Raw genomic sequence first — 17060 nt, forward strand, 5'->3', positions numbered from 1 at the left:
ATAGTACTCTATGTGTGTGTGTAAGTATATACCACATTGTCTTTATTAATTTATCTATTGATGGACACTTAGGTTGCTTCCATATCTTGGCTATTGTAAATAGTGCTGCTATGAACACTGGTGTGTAGATATCTTTTCAAATTAATTTTGTTTTCTTCCAGTAAATACCCAGAAGTGAAATTGCTAGATCATATGGCAGTTATATTTTTAATTTTTTGAGGAACCTTTATATGGTTTTACATAGTGGCTGCACCAATTTACAATCCCACCAACAGTGCGTGCGGGTCCCCTTTTCTCCACATCCTTGCTAACAGTTATCTGTTGTCTTTCTGATGACAGCAATTCTAACAGGTGTGAGCGGGTATTGAATTGTGGTTTTAACTTGCATTTCCCTGATGATTAGTCATGTTGATCATGTATCTGTTGGCCATCTGTATGTCTTCTTTGGAAAAATGTCTATTCAGGTCCCCTGCCCATTTCTTAACTGGGTTGTTTGTTCTTTTGATGTTGAGTTGTATGAGTTCTTTGTATATTTTGGATATTAACCTCTTACTGAATATATGGTTTGCAAATATCTTCTCCCATTCATTAGGTTATCTTTTCATCTTATTGATAGTTTTCTTTGCTGTACAAAAGCTTTTAAGTTTGATGTAGTCCCATTTGTTTATCCTTATTCTTCTTTACTTTCCTCCATGGCACCTAAATGCCACTAAATGTCCAACAATACATGAATGGATCGGGCTTCCCTGGTGGCGCAGTGGTTGCGAGTCTGCCTGCTAATGAAGGGGACACGGGTTCGAGCCCTGGTCTGGGAGGATCCCACATGCCACGGAGCAACTGGGCCCGTGAGCCACAACTGCTGAGCCTGTGCGTCTGGAGCCTGTGCTCCGCAACAGGAGAGGCCACGATGGTGAGAGGCCCGCACACTGCGATGAGGAGTGGCCCCCGCTTGCCACAACTGGAGAAAGCCCTCGCACAGAAACGAAGACCCAACACAGCCAAAAATAAATAAATTAATTAATAAAAAAAAATACATGAATGGATAAAGAAAGTGTGGTGTATATGTATACAACGGAATATTACTCAGCCATTAAGAAAAAAAGAAATCTTGCCATTTGTGACAACATGGTTGATCCAGAGGATATTATGCTAAGTGAAATAAGTAGGACAGAGAAAGACAACTACCACATGATCTCACTTACATGTGGAATCTAAAAAACACACTAATTGCTTACCTTTTTTGCTTATTGTCTGTATATCCTCCACTAAATGCAAATTCTATGAGGACAGGTACTCTTTTTTCACTGCTTTAGCCCCAGTTACTAGAATGGTATCTGTTTTACAGTATGTATTCAGACATATTGTTGAAAAATAATGCAATGGTTTTTATACTGTTCATTATATTTTTCTTTATGGTTGAAATATATCATAAAAAAATGAAATAAATTCTAAAGAAAAGTGAACTAAAACTTGAATATTCTTCAGATAGCAACATTTCATGTAAATAATGTAGTATATTCTTCTCTTCCATTCTTAGTATTGTTGTTGATGGGGATAATATATCTGACTTATGAGTACACAGAAAAGTTAGTTGCTTTTTAAAAATTTTATTTATTTATTTATTTTTTATACAGCAGGTTCTTATTAGTTATCTATTTTATACCTATGAAAAGTTAGTTTTATATAACAAAGTTTTAGCAAATTGACCCAGAACTCTGAGACTTACCATAATTAGGAATATATAAAGCGACTTGGGGTTTAGTGACATTCAAACAAAAATTTAGTGACATTTTAAACAAAAATCTCATTTCAGACGAGGGTGTAGACAAAAATCTCATTTCAGACGAGGGAAAAGATTTAAAACCACTTAAATTTAAAATAAAGAGTGACTTTTCCTAGTAAAATTTTACTTTATCATAAAATGAAAGTCTCACATTACTTGAGTTGTCAATATTCCTTTTTTGAGCTTTTAAAATCAACTATCTCTCAATCTTTTTGTTTCACTCAGGAGTTAAAATGTAGTGGACAAACAGCATAGAATATGAGTGACATCAGTGAGAATGGCAGAGTAGGGATCTCAGAAAAGCTGCTCCTCCAAAACATAATGAGAATACTGGCAATTAAACAAAGGTCTGCAGCAATCTATGGAGTACAGTCAAAAGAAATACCTCTATTTCAGTAAGAATGTGAGTTCTGTGGTGCTTTAGTTTGCCCTACTCTCATTTCCTTCTCCTCAGCTCCACCTTAAAAACCAACAGTCTCACAAACCAGAAGTCTAGCAACCACTGGACAGGACAGAGTGGTTTTAGAGCTCCCAAAAAGTATCATTTCAGGAAATTATGATTATTTGACCAGTCTTCCAGTTCCCTAGAAACCTCTCCTCACAGTGTTTGCCTTTATTTGACCTGACTCAGAACCCTCTCTGTTCAAAGAGACTTTTCTCTGGAGGTATCTGTCAAAAAGAGTCAGCAGCAATTGTTTAATATTTCAGCTGTCTGAGGTGGCCATAACTGTTGGAGAAAAGAATAAGCTGACAATAAAAATTAAAAACTAAAATTAAAAGCTGGGGAATGCAATGTCCATAGGGGGATTTGAAAGTGCTAACAGGATCCTGGGAATCTAGAACTCTGTCCATGCTAACATAGGATGTTTGCATGCATAGGAAAGACCTGAGAAGGCCTTAAGCTCTCACCTTTGGTTGACCTCAAGACCTGAAATAGTTGTATGAATACAATCACATATTAGAAGATAGCTATGTTAAAAAGACATAAGTGACAATACTATATGAACAATACTGATACTTAAGTATACTAATATAACATCCATCTTCTTTTAGAGTTTATGAATTAAATCAGCAATTACGTACCAGATCTGTTTTTGGAGGATCTGGACACTCAGTGGAGAAATAAGGTGTTGAACTTCTGACTCCACTGCTATCAGAAGTTGGCTTTGGAGGTTGAGCATGCTGTCTGTAAGTAGCACTTTTAGGAGTCCAACAAAACAGGTTGATTGATTCTCGCACACAACGTTCAATGTCAATTTCTAGATAGAAAAATTAAAAAAAAAAAGCAAACATAGAATTTGGATTGCTCTATTTATGTAAAAACCACCATTTTTCCTAAATATATATATACAAATATGGCTAAGATGATAACTAATTAGAAAAGATGTCAGTAAAAAAGTAATCTAGTTATTAATCAGCATATTTATGACTGGAATGGTAGAGGGTATCTGGTATTATTATGTAGATACATATACACATATATTTACATTTGTAAATATATACATACATTTTTATGTGTGGTTTTTGGGTATTATTATCTATATATAGATACACATACATATAGTATATGTATTTATATATCTCAGTGTATCATTATTTAAACATTTAAATATAACACATCTCCTTATTAGAGAATCTTAACTTTGATAATATTTTCACTTTCTCAAATTAAAGGTTGGGTAGAAGGAAGGCTGGAACTTGGGAGTGGGCAAACAAAAGATTCAGAAGTTAATAGACATACTTTAAGTAAAGTGTAATGAAAGTTTCATTTCCATATATTAAAGATGATATAAAATAATCAGGGCAAAATTAATTAAAATCTCAGGTCAGCATTTCTCCCCTTTTTAAAAAAGAATTTCTTGATTTAACTGCAAAAAAGTATAAGTGAGGTTTCATATAGACAGAAATTAAATGTACTCAATTAAAATAATAAAAAATACTTCCATAGAAGATTTCCCCTTCTTTCTCAGATTTGAAAGAAATTTAAACATCTTTGATACAGAGGTAATATACACAGGAAAGTTATTACAATGCCAAATTATTGTTTGTGTGTTTTGATAGGACTGTAACTCTTTAGGAGGTTAATATTCCTGATGGAGAGTAAGCTGTTACTCTACAGGGAAAGTGGAGCTATCATAGAAAAGCAGTAGAAATTCAAGAAGTTTACTAGGATGAAGGAGTTTATTAGCATGGACTAGCTTTTCCGTTTCTATATTCATAATATTAGTAAATGGCAGGTATTATCATTTCCTCTGCAAAAGTCCAAGTGTGTCAGTTCAGATAAGCAATGGAGAAAAATATATTACAACCTTTACAAAGGGGTAAGGTCCCTATTTCTCTTTTTGAGATGAAGAGCTTATATATAAGGGGAAAAGGAAATAGACATTTAAGTTGATCCTGTGAATGGTGCATGAATCAGGCACTTATAGAATTATCTGCTTTTATAAGGTGGAAAACCCTTAGAGAAGGGCAGGGAAATGGACACTTAATGAGCATCTATTATGTGACAAGTGTTGTATACTTCCACTTAGCCCATTTAATTCTTACAGTGATTATTATAGACAGGTACTGCACTCCCCTCATTTCTGTTGAAGATGAAGAAACTAAGACATAAAGAAGCTAAGTGACTGAATGTGTTAAGTGTTTTTATTATGAGTAGAATATCTGAAGTTACTAAAGGGTTATAAGGCATCTTTCATTTCCCAATTTATTTAGATTTGGGAAACAATAGCCAGCAGGTCTAGAAAGACCAGTTACTCAATTAAACATTCCTTTGTCTGCTATTAGTGATGTTTGCTAACTTCACAGTTGGTTACTTCCATGGCTGCCCAAAGAGGTCAGATTTCATCACCCCCATATGTTATTCCTAACATAAAATCTATGAAAGAGGTAAACATGTTTGGAGGAATGGACCTATTTATTTGAGAAATTGTCAATACAGTGAAATGCATTCTTTTAAAAAGTTCTGTAACATTATCAACTTGATATTCCACAAAGAGAAGAATACAGACACCAAGGAGAAGAAAAATAAAAGTTCAAGATACGTTCCTCTACTCCACTTAAGATGGAAGAGATGTGCTCAATTCTTTTTAGAACATTTCCAATTAATACGGTTAAGATAAAAATTTGCAGCTAAAGAGAGAAAACTTCGTCATCTTAAAAAAGTTTATCCACTTCACACTGTTTAATCTCCAAAGGAAAAGAATTTTGGACCATAAATTTTGCATCTGCAGTGCTCAAATCAGTTTGACATATCTGTCACCCATTAAAACCTTGAAGTCAAGTTAATGATGCAGATCAGAGGTTGTAGTTCAGTCCTTAAATCACTGGCAATGGAAAAGTCATTTGTATCTGCTTCCAAAACACCCTACCAATACCATAAAAGGTTTACAGTGAATCTTGAGAATTTACTGGCATCCACTCCGATTTAAGCCTGATTATTACTACTGGCAGATATCCCATTCTCCACTCACTTGACCCATGTCAACTCTCCATCTCAAAATCCTTCCAAAGTACTTTATCATAACCAAAATATTATGAAAAGTACTTTATAAACTGTACATTAAAATATATAATTATTCTTTTAAAAATAATCTCTCATCCTAAAGCACTACTACTTTCTATCTTGCATTTTCATTTTGATACAATGCGTTTGTGAAAAAGTATGTACCCTGGATATGGTTTCTCAGGTTTGATTCCAAGCTCCATGAGGTACTTTGTGACTCAGAGAAATAATTTCTCTAAATCTCGTTTTCTTTATCCTCATCCATTACTATTGCTATCTCTCATAAATACTGAACTATTTTCAAAATGATAAAATGCAACTCATGATTCATTTGGGCAAGGGTAGGTAGAAAAGACAGCTCGCCTGAAGCCCTTCATTGCCTTGCTTTAATGACTATGAATTGCTTCCTAGATATAATGAACAGCTGTTGACATGGCACTTCTCTTTACCATCATCTAATTCCCTTTCGTTCTCCCCTACATTTGATCCCTAATTTGGGGGCTAAGATATTATTTTCTCTCTATATATTTACTGCATCATTTTGGTGGAACACATTTTCTAGTAATTTCTAGGAAAGGATGCACAGAAGGCAAATTATTTTGGAATTGTCCATGTCTTTTAATATATTTATTCTGCCTTTGACTGATAGTTAGGCTAGGCATAACATTCTAGGATTGATTTATTTTTCTACAGAGTTATGTAAGGCAAGGGCTCCACTGTCTTTCTTCTGAGAAATTTGATGCAATCTTGATTTGAGATCACTTGTACATGATTTTCCACCTATCTGTAAATTTTTAGGATCCCTGGTGTTCTGAAATTTCATAATGATACATGTAATTGTATATCACTTAATTGATGGTCTTTTTGTAATCCTTCAGTTATAGAAAAAGTTCTTGTTTGATGTCTGTAATAATTTCTTTCTCACTGTTTTTCCTCTTCTCTTTTCTTTCATTAGAAGAGTCCTGAACATCCTGTATAGATTTCCTAATAATTTTGCCTTTTCCTCTTACTTTCCATCTATATTTTGGTTCTACTCTCTGAGAGATTTCCTAAGCTTTATCATACACCTCTTTCATATAAAGCTCATTGCATTTCCACATCATTTTTAATTTCCAGTAAATCTTTTTTGTTGTTACTTAAAAAATTCTGATTTTTCATGGTTATCATATCTTCTCATAATTGTTTTTCTGAGGATATTCCTTTATTCAGTTGGTGCTGTTCTGTGTTTTTTAGCTGGAGGCTTTCCCTAGAGGTTTGGTGATCTATGACTGCATATTTAAAAGAACAGCACTAAAAATCAGATTGCAAGTTTTGTATATGTGGGTAGGGATTCACTATAGGTAACTTGGGGACATGGTCATTTGTTAGAGGACCCCTATAAGTAAGGTATTTCTCTTTTTGGGAACTTTCCATCTCTCCAGAGGATGATTCTTTAATCTGTCTAAACTAATCTTTGCCAGCATTCTGGGAATTGACCGTGGATGAGCCTGGGGATTGTAACTATAAACATTTCCTCACTCTGGCTCTCTGCTATGCTACTGACTCTGTGTCTCAAGTCTCTATGATTCTACTACTCCAAAAATGTACCTCCAAATTTACTGTATCTATGGTCATGTTTTGTAAAATTTGCAAAGGTAAAAATATCTAAACCACAATCAGTGAAAACTGTTGTCTTTACACCAATTTCCCCTCCATTACACTTCCTCTTGTGCTAGGCAACATAGTGGCTGTGGATACTTTGATATAAGTAAGCTAAATTCGAGATGTATTTATTATGGTTAAATGGGTATTCTACTGTTATTTGAAGTCACTTTGGGGTATTGACATAGATTTTTCTCCTTGACCAGAGTCTAGTCAGGCTCCTCTAAGCCTTTTCTTGACTATGCCTCAACCTTGGCCTATAAAGACTTGACCAAAACTCTTAACATAGTTTATAGCAATTCAAGGTCACATCCCTCGGATTACCCTAATGCCCTATAAACGCCTGCCTGAGAAAAAAAAAAAGGCTGCCAGAAGAATTTAGCATTTGTTCCAGTCAATACCTGAAGATAGGGTCCCTGTCTTCCAGCCTCTGTAGGAAGGTAGGAGCCTAACGTTGGTTAAGTGTCAGTTAGCAAAAGCAGATATATTTCACATGGACCAATGCCCCCCTTCACACTTTTTATAATTTTTCACTTCCCTGAATCTTCTAGTCTCCTCCCTCCCTATTCCCTCATTCTCCCTTTAAAAATGCGCAGGCACCTCTGTACAAATTGAAGTTGAGTTCAATTCATGCTGGACTATTATTGCAACAGTGTATTACTGACTAAAACCTGTGCTTACCACTTTAATGAGTGTCTAGCTTGTTTTCCTTTGACAGTATAGTAAAATTATTGCTAGCTCTAGGAATGACTGCCGGGAATACTCCCACCACCCACTATACAGGAGTAGAGGTCATAATGCAGTGTGAATGTGTTCTAGCAGTAAAAGTTTATGGGCAGGAGAAACATAGTTGACATGTACATAGCAAAAACCAGACTGAAAAATTCTTCCAAATATTAAACATCTGAAACTGTATGCAGAGAATTAGATTCTCATTGATGCCTGATTAAAAGAGAAATATTCTCCTTCTAGAAATATACTTCAATAATGCTACATATACAATTATAAGTGTACCATTAACTTTTTTTCTTTTTTTGATAGGAACCTCACAAAAAATAGCATTTCTGTATTTATAGAAAACAAATTTGTAGCACTAAAACGAACAGAAGCAACACCTGTGCTGTCATATGTTTTATGCATTACTACTATAAATAATAAAAAACAAATTTCAACCAACCCTGCCAGTGAAAAGACAGATTATCTATTTTTTCTATAGAAAATATTGCATAATTATTGTTATACGAAGAGATGATCAATGAATATGAAGCAAAAGAGGAGGAAAAATATAGAGGTATGTCAGACATTTAATGAATAAAAATATTATGCTATTTTTCTGTTTTGTAATTTGTTGTGATCTCTTTGCTCACTCTAAATATTCTTTTAATAGCCTAATTTTGTATTGTAATTTATAACCTCTCCTTAAAGAGGGGCATCTGCCCACACTGCATAAGCTTCAGGCCACAAAATCTAGATCTGCCCCTATCTTCCAGTCTTCTGCTAGGTGGCAGAGGAATAGACTCTTGGCTAAGAGGGTGGGAGCAAAGATTTGTAGGGGTGAATGCAATGAAACTATTCCTTATGCATATATACATTCAACTGTTTCTTCTCTGGTTTTCTGCCTCATTTTTTCATTCACTTTCAATTTCTGAGACTTTTTGGTGCTCTGCATCAAGAACTGGCTTGCTTCCTTTTGGTATCCTCCTTTGCAGGAAGGTTTCAGTATTCTCTGATTTATTAAGTGAGTTACTACTGATGTAATTGCTTTCTATCTTCCAAATACTTGTTGACATTTCTTGTATACTAGTCCTCTTTTTACACTCCCTTTGTTTTTAAAATTACTCTTTCTTCATTCCCTTACTGTCACTTTAGTGATGTTTCAGAAGGTAGCAGAGACAAACATGTATACAGTCTGTCATTCTTAACTGGAGAAGTTTCAAATTTTAAAGGCTCTGGTTCAAAAGGGGTGGGAACGAAGTTAGGAGATGGGCATGGTGAGCTTGATGTTTCACCCCCTTGGTCTAGCTCCAGGCCTGCAAAGTAGCAGTTAAGCTATTTGCTCAGAAAGCAGTATAATAACAATGCCACACTGCTAAGATTAACTCAGGAGGCAGCATGATCTGGGTTTGAATCAATTCAATTATTTACAAGTTGTACATCTTTGGTCAACTCATTTTTCTGCATCTTTTTCTTAATCATAAAATAGGAATGATAATACTTAATTCCTGGACTGTTATGAGGTATAAATAAGATTATTCCAGCACACAGTAGGGACTTAAGTATTTTATAGACAAATTTTTAGATACATAAAAAACATGAAAAATTTTAGCACTTCAACTAAAATGAAAAAAAGTATAAGCCTTAGATCCCACTAAGTCTGCCTTCTTGTTTTAAACCCAGTTGAAAAATCAGGAAGGGACTTCCCTGGCGGTCCAGTGGTTAGGACTCTGTGTTTCCATTGCAAGGGGCACGGGTTCGATCCCTGGTCAGGGAACTAAGATCCTGTATGCCATGTGGCATGGCCAAAAAAAAAAAGGGAAAGAAAGAAAAATAGGCTAGTTTTCTACTTTGCAACTGGTAGATTTCTCTTTAGAAAGAGACTGCCTTTTAAAAAGTATTCTTTTCTACTTTTCAAAATCCAAAGACTTAGGATATCATTCAGTGTTAAAAAGAAATGAGCTATCAAGCCACAAGCAGACGTGGAGGAAAAAGTCTGAATATGCTGTATCCTCTATGATTCCAATCACATGACATTCTGGAAAAGGCAAAACTTTATAAGGACAGTAAAAAGATCACTGTTTGTCAAGGTTTTGGGGGGTGAGGGGAGCAGGAGAGGAGGAATGAATAGTTGAAGCACAGGGAATTTTTAGGGTGGTGAAACTGTTCTGTATAATACTGCAATGGTGAATACATGACATTATGCATTTATTGAAACCTACAAAACTCTACAACACAACCTTAATGTATACTATAGACTTCGGTTAACAATAATGTAAGATACTAAGGCAAGATGTTAAAAATAGGAGAAATAATGAGCAGGGAAGAGGAGAAATACAGGAACTCTGTACTACCAGCTCAGTTTTTCTGTGAACTGCTCTAAAAAAAGTAAAGTCTATTAATCAAAAAAAACAAAAAACAGGGACACAGGAGTGACATCAGTAAAAATGGCACAGTAGATGTCTCCAAGGGCACTACTTTTTTTTTTTTTTTTTTTTTTTTAATTATTTATTTATTTATTTATTTAATTTATTTATGGCTGTGTTGGGTCTTCGCCTCTGTGCGAGGGCTTTCTCCAGTTGCGGCAAGTGGGGGCCACTCTCCATCACAGTGCGCGGGCCTCTCACCATGGCAGCCTCTCCCGTTGCGGAGCACAGGCTCCAGACGCGCAGGCTCAGCAATTGTCGCCCACGGGCCCAGTCGCTCCGCGGCACGCGGGATCCTCCCGGACCGGGGCTCGAACCCGTGTGCCCTGCATCGGCAGGCAGACTCTCAACCACTGCGCCACCAGGGAAGCCCGGCACTACTTTTTAAATAAGTTTTTTTTTTTAAAGAACTACTGAAAGAAGTTAAAAATCTGTAATCATGTCAACATCCTTGTATTATAGTTGATTTATCTCTTGACTAGGGTAACAAATTATGACTTTTCATTCAAATGCAAAATAAACTTCATTGACAAAAAAATACTATGACTTAAAAAAAAAAAACCCTGTGCATTATACTGGACATTTACCAGACATTCTGGATTTGCAAGAATTAGAGTATTAATAACTTATCCTAGTTCTGTAATCACATGACAAAAGGGGTCACTGAAGCCATTTTGGAATAACTTGGCTTACACAAGACATTTAACATATTGGGCAATTTGACAGAAAAATTTCCTTCCCCACTCTAAAATTCTTATCTGTACTTAACAATAGTATGATTATTGCTCCATACCACACTTTGAGATAATAAGCCCATGGTTGTCTTTGTGAGGCAAGTAGGGAATAAGGAGAGAGGAGAACTGCTAAGGATAGAAAATAAATGATTTTGTATATCCAAATAAGAACCGTAAAACGTGGCTTGCTTAAATGAAGGAAAACAAGTTGTAGAGGTAATGTTTTACGTTTAAAATGGGTTAAAATTTGTTAAAAGTCAAGTTTCTATATGCTGTTCACTGACAAACAACTAACACAGGCAGAAAGAAAAGAAATGGCTACGGAGACCTTCAAGATGGCGGAGGAGTAAGACGTGGAGATCACCTTGCTCCCCACAAATACATCAGAAATACATCTACGTGTGGAACAACTCCTACAGAACACCTACTGAACACTGGCAGAAGACCTCAGACTTCCCAAAAGGCAAGAAAATCCCCACATACTGAGGTAGGGCAAAAAAAAAAAGAAAAAACAGAGACAAAAGAATAGGGACGGGACCTGCACCTCTGGGAGGGAGCTGTGAAGGAGGAAAAGTTTCCACACACTAAGAAGCCCCTTCACAGGCAGAGACAGGGGGTGGCAGGGGTGCTTCGGAGCCATGGAGGAGAGCGCAGCAACAGGGGTGTGGAGGGAAAAGCAGAGAGATTCCCGCACAGAGGATCGGTGCCGACCAGCACTCACCAGCCCGAGAGGTTTGTCTGCTCACCACAGGGGCAGGCCGGGGCTGGGAGCTGAGGCTTGGGCTTTGGAGGTCAGACCCCAGGGAGAGGACTGGGGTTGGCTGCGTGAACACAGGCTGAAGGGGGCAAGTGCACCACAGCTAGCAGGGAGGGAGTCCGGGAAAAAGTCTGGACCTGCCTAAGAGGCAAGAGACCATTGTTTCAGGGTGTGCGAGGAGAGGGGATTCAGAGCACCACCTAAACGAGCTCCAGAGACAGGCATGAGCCATGGCTATCAGCACGGACACCAGAGACCGACATGAAACGCTAAGGCTGCTGCTGCAGCCACCAAGAAGCCTGTGTGCAGGCACAGGTCACTCTCCACACCTCCCCTCCTGGGAGCCTATGCAGCCCGCCAATGCCAGGGTCCCGTGATCCAGGGACAACCTCCCAGGGAGAACACATGGCACACCTCAGGCTGTTGAAATGTCATGTGGGCCTCTGCCACTTCAGGCTCGACCCGCATTCCATACCCCTCCCTCCCTGTGGCATGAGTGAGCCAGAGACCCCTAATCAGCTACTCCTTTAACCCTGTCCTGTCTGGGTGGGAACAGACGCCCTCAGGCGACCTACACGTAGAGGCGGGGCCAAATCCAAAGCTGAACCCCAGGAACTGTGCAAACAAAGAAGAGAAATGGAAATCTCTCCCAGCAGCCTCAGGAGCAGCGGATTAAATCTCCACAGTCAACTTGATGTACCCTGCATCTCTGGAATACCTGAGTAGACAATGAATCATCCAAAAATTGAGGTGGTGGACTTTGGGAGCAACTGCAGACTTGGAGTTTGTTCTCTGCAACTGACTTGTTTTTGATTTTTATGTTTATCTTAGTATAGTTTTTAGTGCTCGTTATCATTGTTGGATTTGTTTATTGGTTTGGTTGCTCTCTTCCTCCTTTTGTTTTTAAATATAGATATATCTATATTTTTCCTTTTTCTCTTTTTGTGAGTGTGTATGTGTATGCTTCTTTGTATGAGTTTGTCTGTATAGCTTTGTTTTTACCATTTGTCCTAGGGTTCTGTCTGTCCATTTTTTTTTTTATAGTTTTTAGCACTCGTTATCATTGGTGGATTTGTATTTTGGTTTGGTTGCTCTCTTCTTTCTTTCTTTTTTTTTTTAACTTAAAATTTTTTTTTAAATTTTTAATAACTTTTACATATTTTTTATTTTAATTATTTTATTTTACTTTATTTTTTTTTTTCCTTCTTTCTTTTTTTCCCCGTTTTCTTCTAAGCCATGTGGCTGACAGGGTCTTGGTGCTCCAGCCGGGTGTCAGGCCTGTGCCTCTGAGGTAGGAGAACCAAGTACGGGACAGTGCTCCACTAGAGACCTCCTGGCTCCATGTAATATCAAACAGCGAAGGCTCTCTAAGAGATCTCTGTCTCAAAGCTAAGACCCAGCTACACTCAAAGACCAGCAAGCTACACTGCTGGACACTCTATGCCAAACAACAGGAACACAACCCCACCCATTAGCAGAGAGGCTGCTTAAAATCATAATAAGGTCATAGACACCCCAAAACACACCACCAGACATGGCCCTGCCCACCAGAAAGACAAGATACAGCCTCATCCACCAGAATACAAGCACTAGTCCCATCAACCAGGAAGCCTACATAACCCACTGAACCAACCTGAGCACTGGGGGCAGACAACAAAAACAACAGGAACTACGAACCTGCAGCCTGCACAAAGGAGACCCCAAACACAGTAAGTTAAGCAAAATGAGAAGACAGAAAAACACATAGCAGATGAAGCAGCAAGGTAAAAACCCACCAGACCAAACAAATGGAGAAGAAATAGGCAGTCCACCAGAAAAAGAATTCAGAGTAATGATAGTAAACATGATCCAAAATCTTGGAAATAGAAAGGAGAAAATACAAGAAAGAAACGTTTAACAAGGACCTAGAAAAACTAAAGAGCAAACAAACAATGATGAACAACACAATAAATGAAATTTAAAATTCTCTAGAAGGAATCAATAGCAGAATACCTGAGGCAGAAGAATGGAAAACTGACCTGGAAGATAAAATAGCGGAAATAACTACTGCAGAGCAGAATAAAGAAAAAAGAATGAAAAGAATTGAGGACAGTCTCAGAGACCTCTGGGACAACATTAAATGCACCAACATTTGAATTATAGGGGTCCCAGAAGAAGAAGAGAAAAAGAAAGGGACTGAGAAAATATTTGAAGAGATTATAGTAGAAAACTTCCCTAATATGGAAAAGGAAATAGTCAATCAAGTGCAGGAAGTGCAGAGAGTCCCATACAGGATAAATCCAAGGAGAAACACACCAAGACACATATTAATGAAACTATCAAAAATTAAATACAAAGAAAAAATATTAAAAGCAGCAAGGGAAAAACAAATAACATACAAGGGACTCCGCGTAAGGTTAACAGCTGATCTTTCAGCAGAAACTCTGCAAGCCAGAAGGGAGTGGCAAGACATATTTAAAGTGATGAAGGGAAAAACCTACAACCAAGATTACTTTACCCAGCAAGGATCTCATTCAGATTCGACAGAGAAATTAAAACCTTTACAGACAAGCAAAAGCTAAGAGAATTCAGCACCACCAAACCAGCTTTACAACAAATGCTAAAAGAACTTCTTTAGGCAGGAAACACAAGAGAAGGCAAAGACCTACAATAACAAACCCAAAACAATTACGAAAATGGTAATAGGAACATACATATTGATAATTATCTTAAATGTAAAGGGATTAAATGCTCCCACCAAAAGACACAGACTGGCTGAATGGATACAAAAACAACACCAGTACATATGCTGTCTACAAAACACCCACTTCAGATCTAGGGACACATACAGACTGAAAGTGAGGGGATGGAAAAAGATATTCCATGCAAATGGAAATCAAAAGAGAGCTGGAGTAGCAAAACTCATACCAGAAAAAATTGACTTTAAAATAAAGACTATTACAAGAGACGAAGAAGGACACTACATAATGATCAAGGGATCAATCCAAGAAAAAGATATAACAATTGTAAATATTTATGCACCCAACATAGGAGCACCTCAATACATAAGGCAAATGCTAACAGCCATAAAAGGGGAATCGACAGTAACACAATCATAGTAGGGGACTTTAACAACCCACTTTCACAAATGGACAGATCATCCAAAATGAAAATAAATAAGGAAACAAAAGCTTTAAATGATACAATAAACAAGATGGACTTAATTGATATTTATAGGACATTCCATCCAAAAACAGCAGATTACACTTTCTTCTCAAGTGCGCATGGAATATTCTCCAGGACAGATCACATCTTGGGTCACAAATCAAGTATCGGTAAATTTAAGAAAACTGAAATCATATCAAGTATCTTTTCCAACCGCAATGCTATGAGACTAGATATCAATTACAGGAAAAAATCTGTAAAAAATACAAACACATGGAGGCTAAACAATACACTACTTGATAACCAAGAGATCACTGAGGAAATAAAAGAGGAAATAAAAAAAATACGTAGAAACAAATGACAATGAAAACACTACAACTGAAAACCTATGGGATGCAGCAAAAGCAGTTCTAACAGAGAAGTTTATAGCAATACACTCCTACCTCAAGAAACAAGAAACATCTCAAATAAACAACCTAACCTTACACCTAAAGCAATTAGAGAATGAAGAACCAAAAAAACCCAAAGTTAGCAGAAGGAAAGAAATAATAAAGATCAGATCAGTAATAAATGAAAAAGAAATGAAGGAAACAATAGCAAAGATCAATAAAACTAAAGGCTGGTTCTTTGAGAAGATAAACAAAATTGATGAAGCACTAGCCAGACTCATCAAGAGAAAAAGGGAGAAGACTCAACTCAAAAGAATAAGAAATGAAAAAGGAGAAGTAATAACTAATACTGCAGAAATGCAAAGGATCATGAGAGATTACTACAAGCAAGTATATGCCAATAAAATGGACAACCTGGAAGAAATGGACACATTCTTAGAAAAGCACAACCTTCCGAACCTGAACCAGGAAGAAACAGAAAAAATAAACAGACCAATCACAAGCACTGAAATTGAGACTGTGATTAAAAATCTTTCAACAAACAAAAGCCCAGGACAAGATGGTTTCACAGGCAAATTCTATCAAACATTTAGAGAAGAGCTAACACCTATCCTTCTCAAAGTCTTCCAAAAAATTGCAGAGGAAGGAACACTCCCAAACTCATTCTATGAGGCCACCATCACCCTGATACCAAAACCAGACAAAGGTACTACAAAAAAAGAAAATTACAGGCCAGTATCACTGATGAATATAGATGCAAAAATCCTCAACAAAACACTAGCAAACAGAATCCAACAGCACATTAAAAGGATCATACACCACGATCAAGTGGGATTTATCCCAGGGATGCAAGGATTCTTCAATATATGCAAATCAATCAATGTGATACACCATATTAACAAATTGAAGAATAAAAACCATATGATCATCTCAATAGATGCAGAAAAAGCTTTCAACAAAATTCAACACCCACTTATGATTAAAAAAACCTCCAGAAAGTAGGCATAGAGGGAACTTACCTCAACATACTACAGGCCATAAATGAGAAACCCACAGCCAGTATCGTTCTCTATGGTGAAAAACTGAAACCATTTCCTCTAAGATCAGGAAAAAGACAAGGTTGTCCACTCTCACCACTATTTTTCAACATAGTTTTGGAAGTTTTATCCACAACAATCAGAGAAGAAAAAGAAATAAAAGGAATCCAAATCAGAAAAGAAGAAGTAATGCTGCCACTGTTTGCAGATGACATGGTACTATACATAGAGAATACTAAAGATGCTACCAGAAAACTACTAGAGCTAATCAATGAATTTGGTAAAGTAGCAAGATACAAAATTAATGCGCAGAAATCTCTTGCATTTGTATACACTAATGATGAAAAATCTGAAAGAGAATTTAAGGAAACACTCCCATTTACCACTGCAACAGAAAAGAATAAAATACCTAGGAACAAACCTACCTAAGGAGGCAAAAGACCTGTATGCAGAAAACTATAAGAAAGAAATTAAAGATGATACAAACAGATGGAGAGATATACCATGTTCTTGGATTGGAAGAGTCAACATTGTGAAAATGACTATACTACCCAAAGCAATCTACAGATTCAATGCAATCCCTATCAAACTACCAATGGCATTTTTCACAGAAGTAGAACAAAAAATTTCACAATTTGTATGGAAACGCAAAAGACCCCGAATAGCCAAAGCAATCTTGAGAAAGAAAAACAGATCTGGAGGAATCAGGCTCCTGGACTTCAGAGTATACTACAAAGCTACAGTAATCAAGACAGGATGGTACTGGCAAAAAACCAGAAATATAGATCAACGGAATAGGATAGAAAGCCCAGAGATAAACACACGCACATATGGTCACCTTATCTTTGATAAAGGAGGCAAGGGTATACAATGGAAATAAGACAGCCTCTTCAATAAGTGGTGCTGGGAAAACTGGGCAGCTACATGTAA

At 37.0% G+C, this 17060-nt stretch overlaps 1 protein-coding gene across 8 annotated transcripts in view; it reads right to left on the minus strand.

The window, feature by feature from the left end:
• TBCK (TBC1 domain containing kinase) overlaps window positions 1-17060 on the minus strand; it is a 243420-nt gene that overhangs the window by 81043 nt on the left and 145317 nt on the right. For all 8 annotated transcript variants that reach the window (XR_014243643.1, XR_014243644.1, XR_014243645.1 and 5 more), the window contains one exon: window positions 2867-3042. Coding sequence is in view for 5 of the 8 variants with exons in the window: in XM_082389068.1 (XP_082245194.1) it covers window positions 2867-3042 (176 nt within the window). In the remaining 3 variants the exon portion in view is untranslated. The remainder of the gene's footprint in view (window positions 1-2866; window positions 3043-17060) is intronic.

This window comes from Balaenoptera borealis (genome assembly GCF_965194805.1).
Source record: "Balaenoptera borealis genome assembly, chromosome: 4".
NCBI lineage: Eukaryota > Metazoa > Chordata > Mammalia > Artiodactyla > Balaenopteridae > Balaenoptera > Balaenoptera borealis.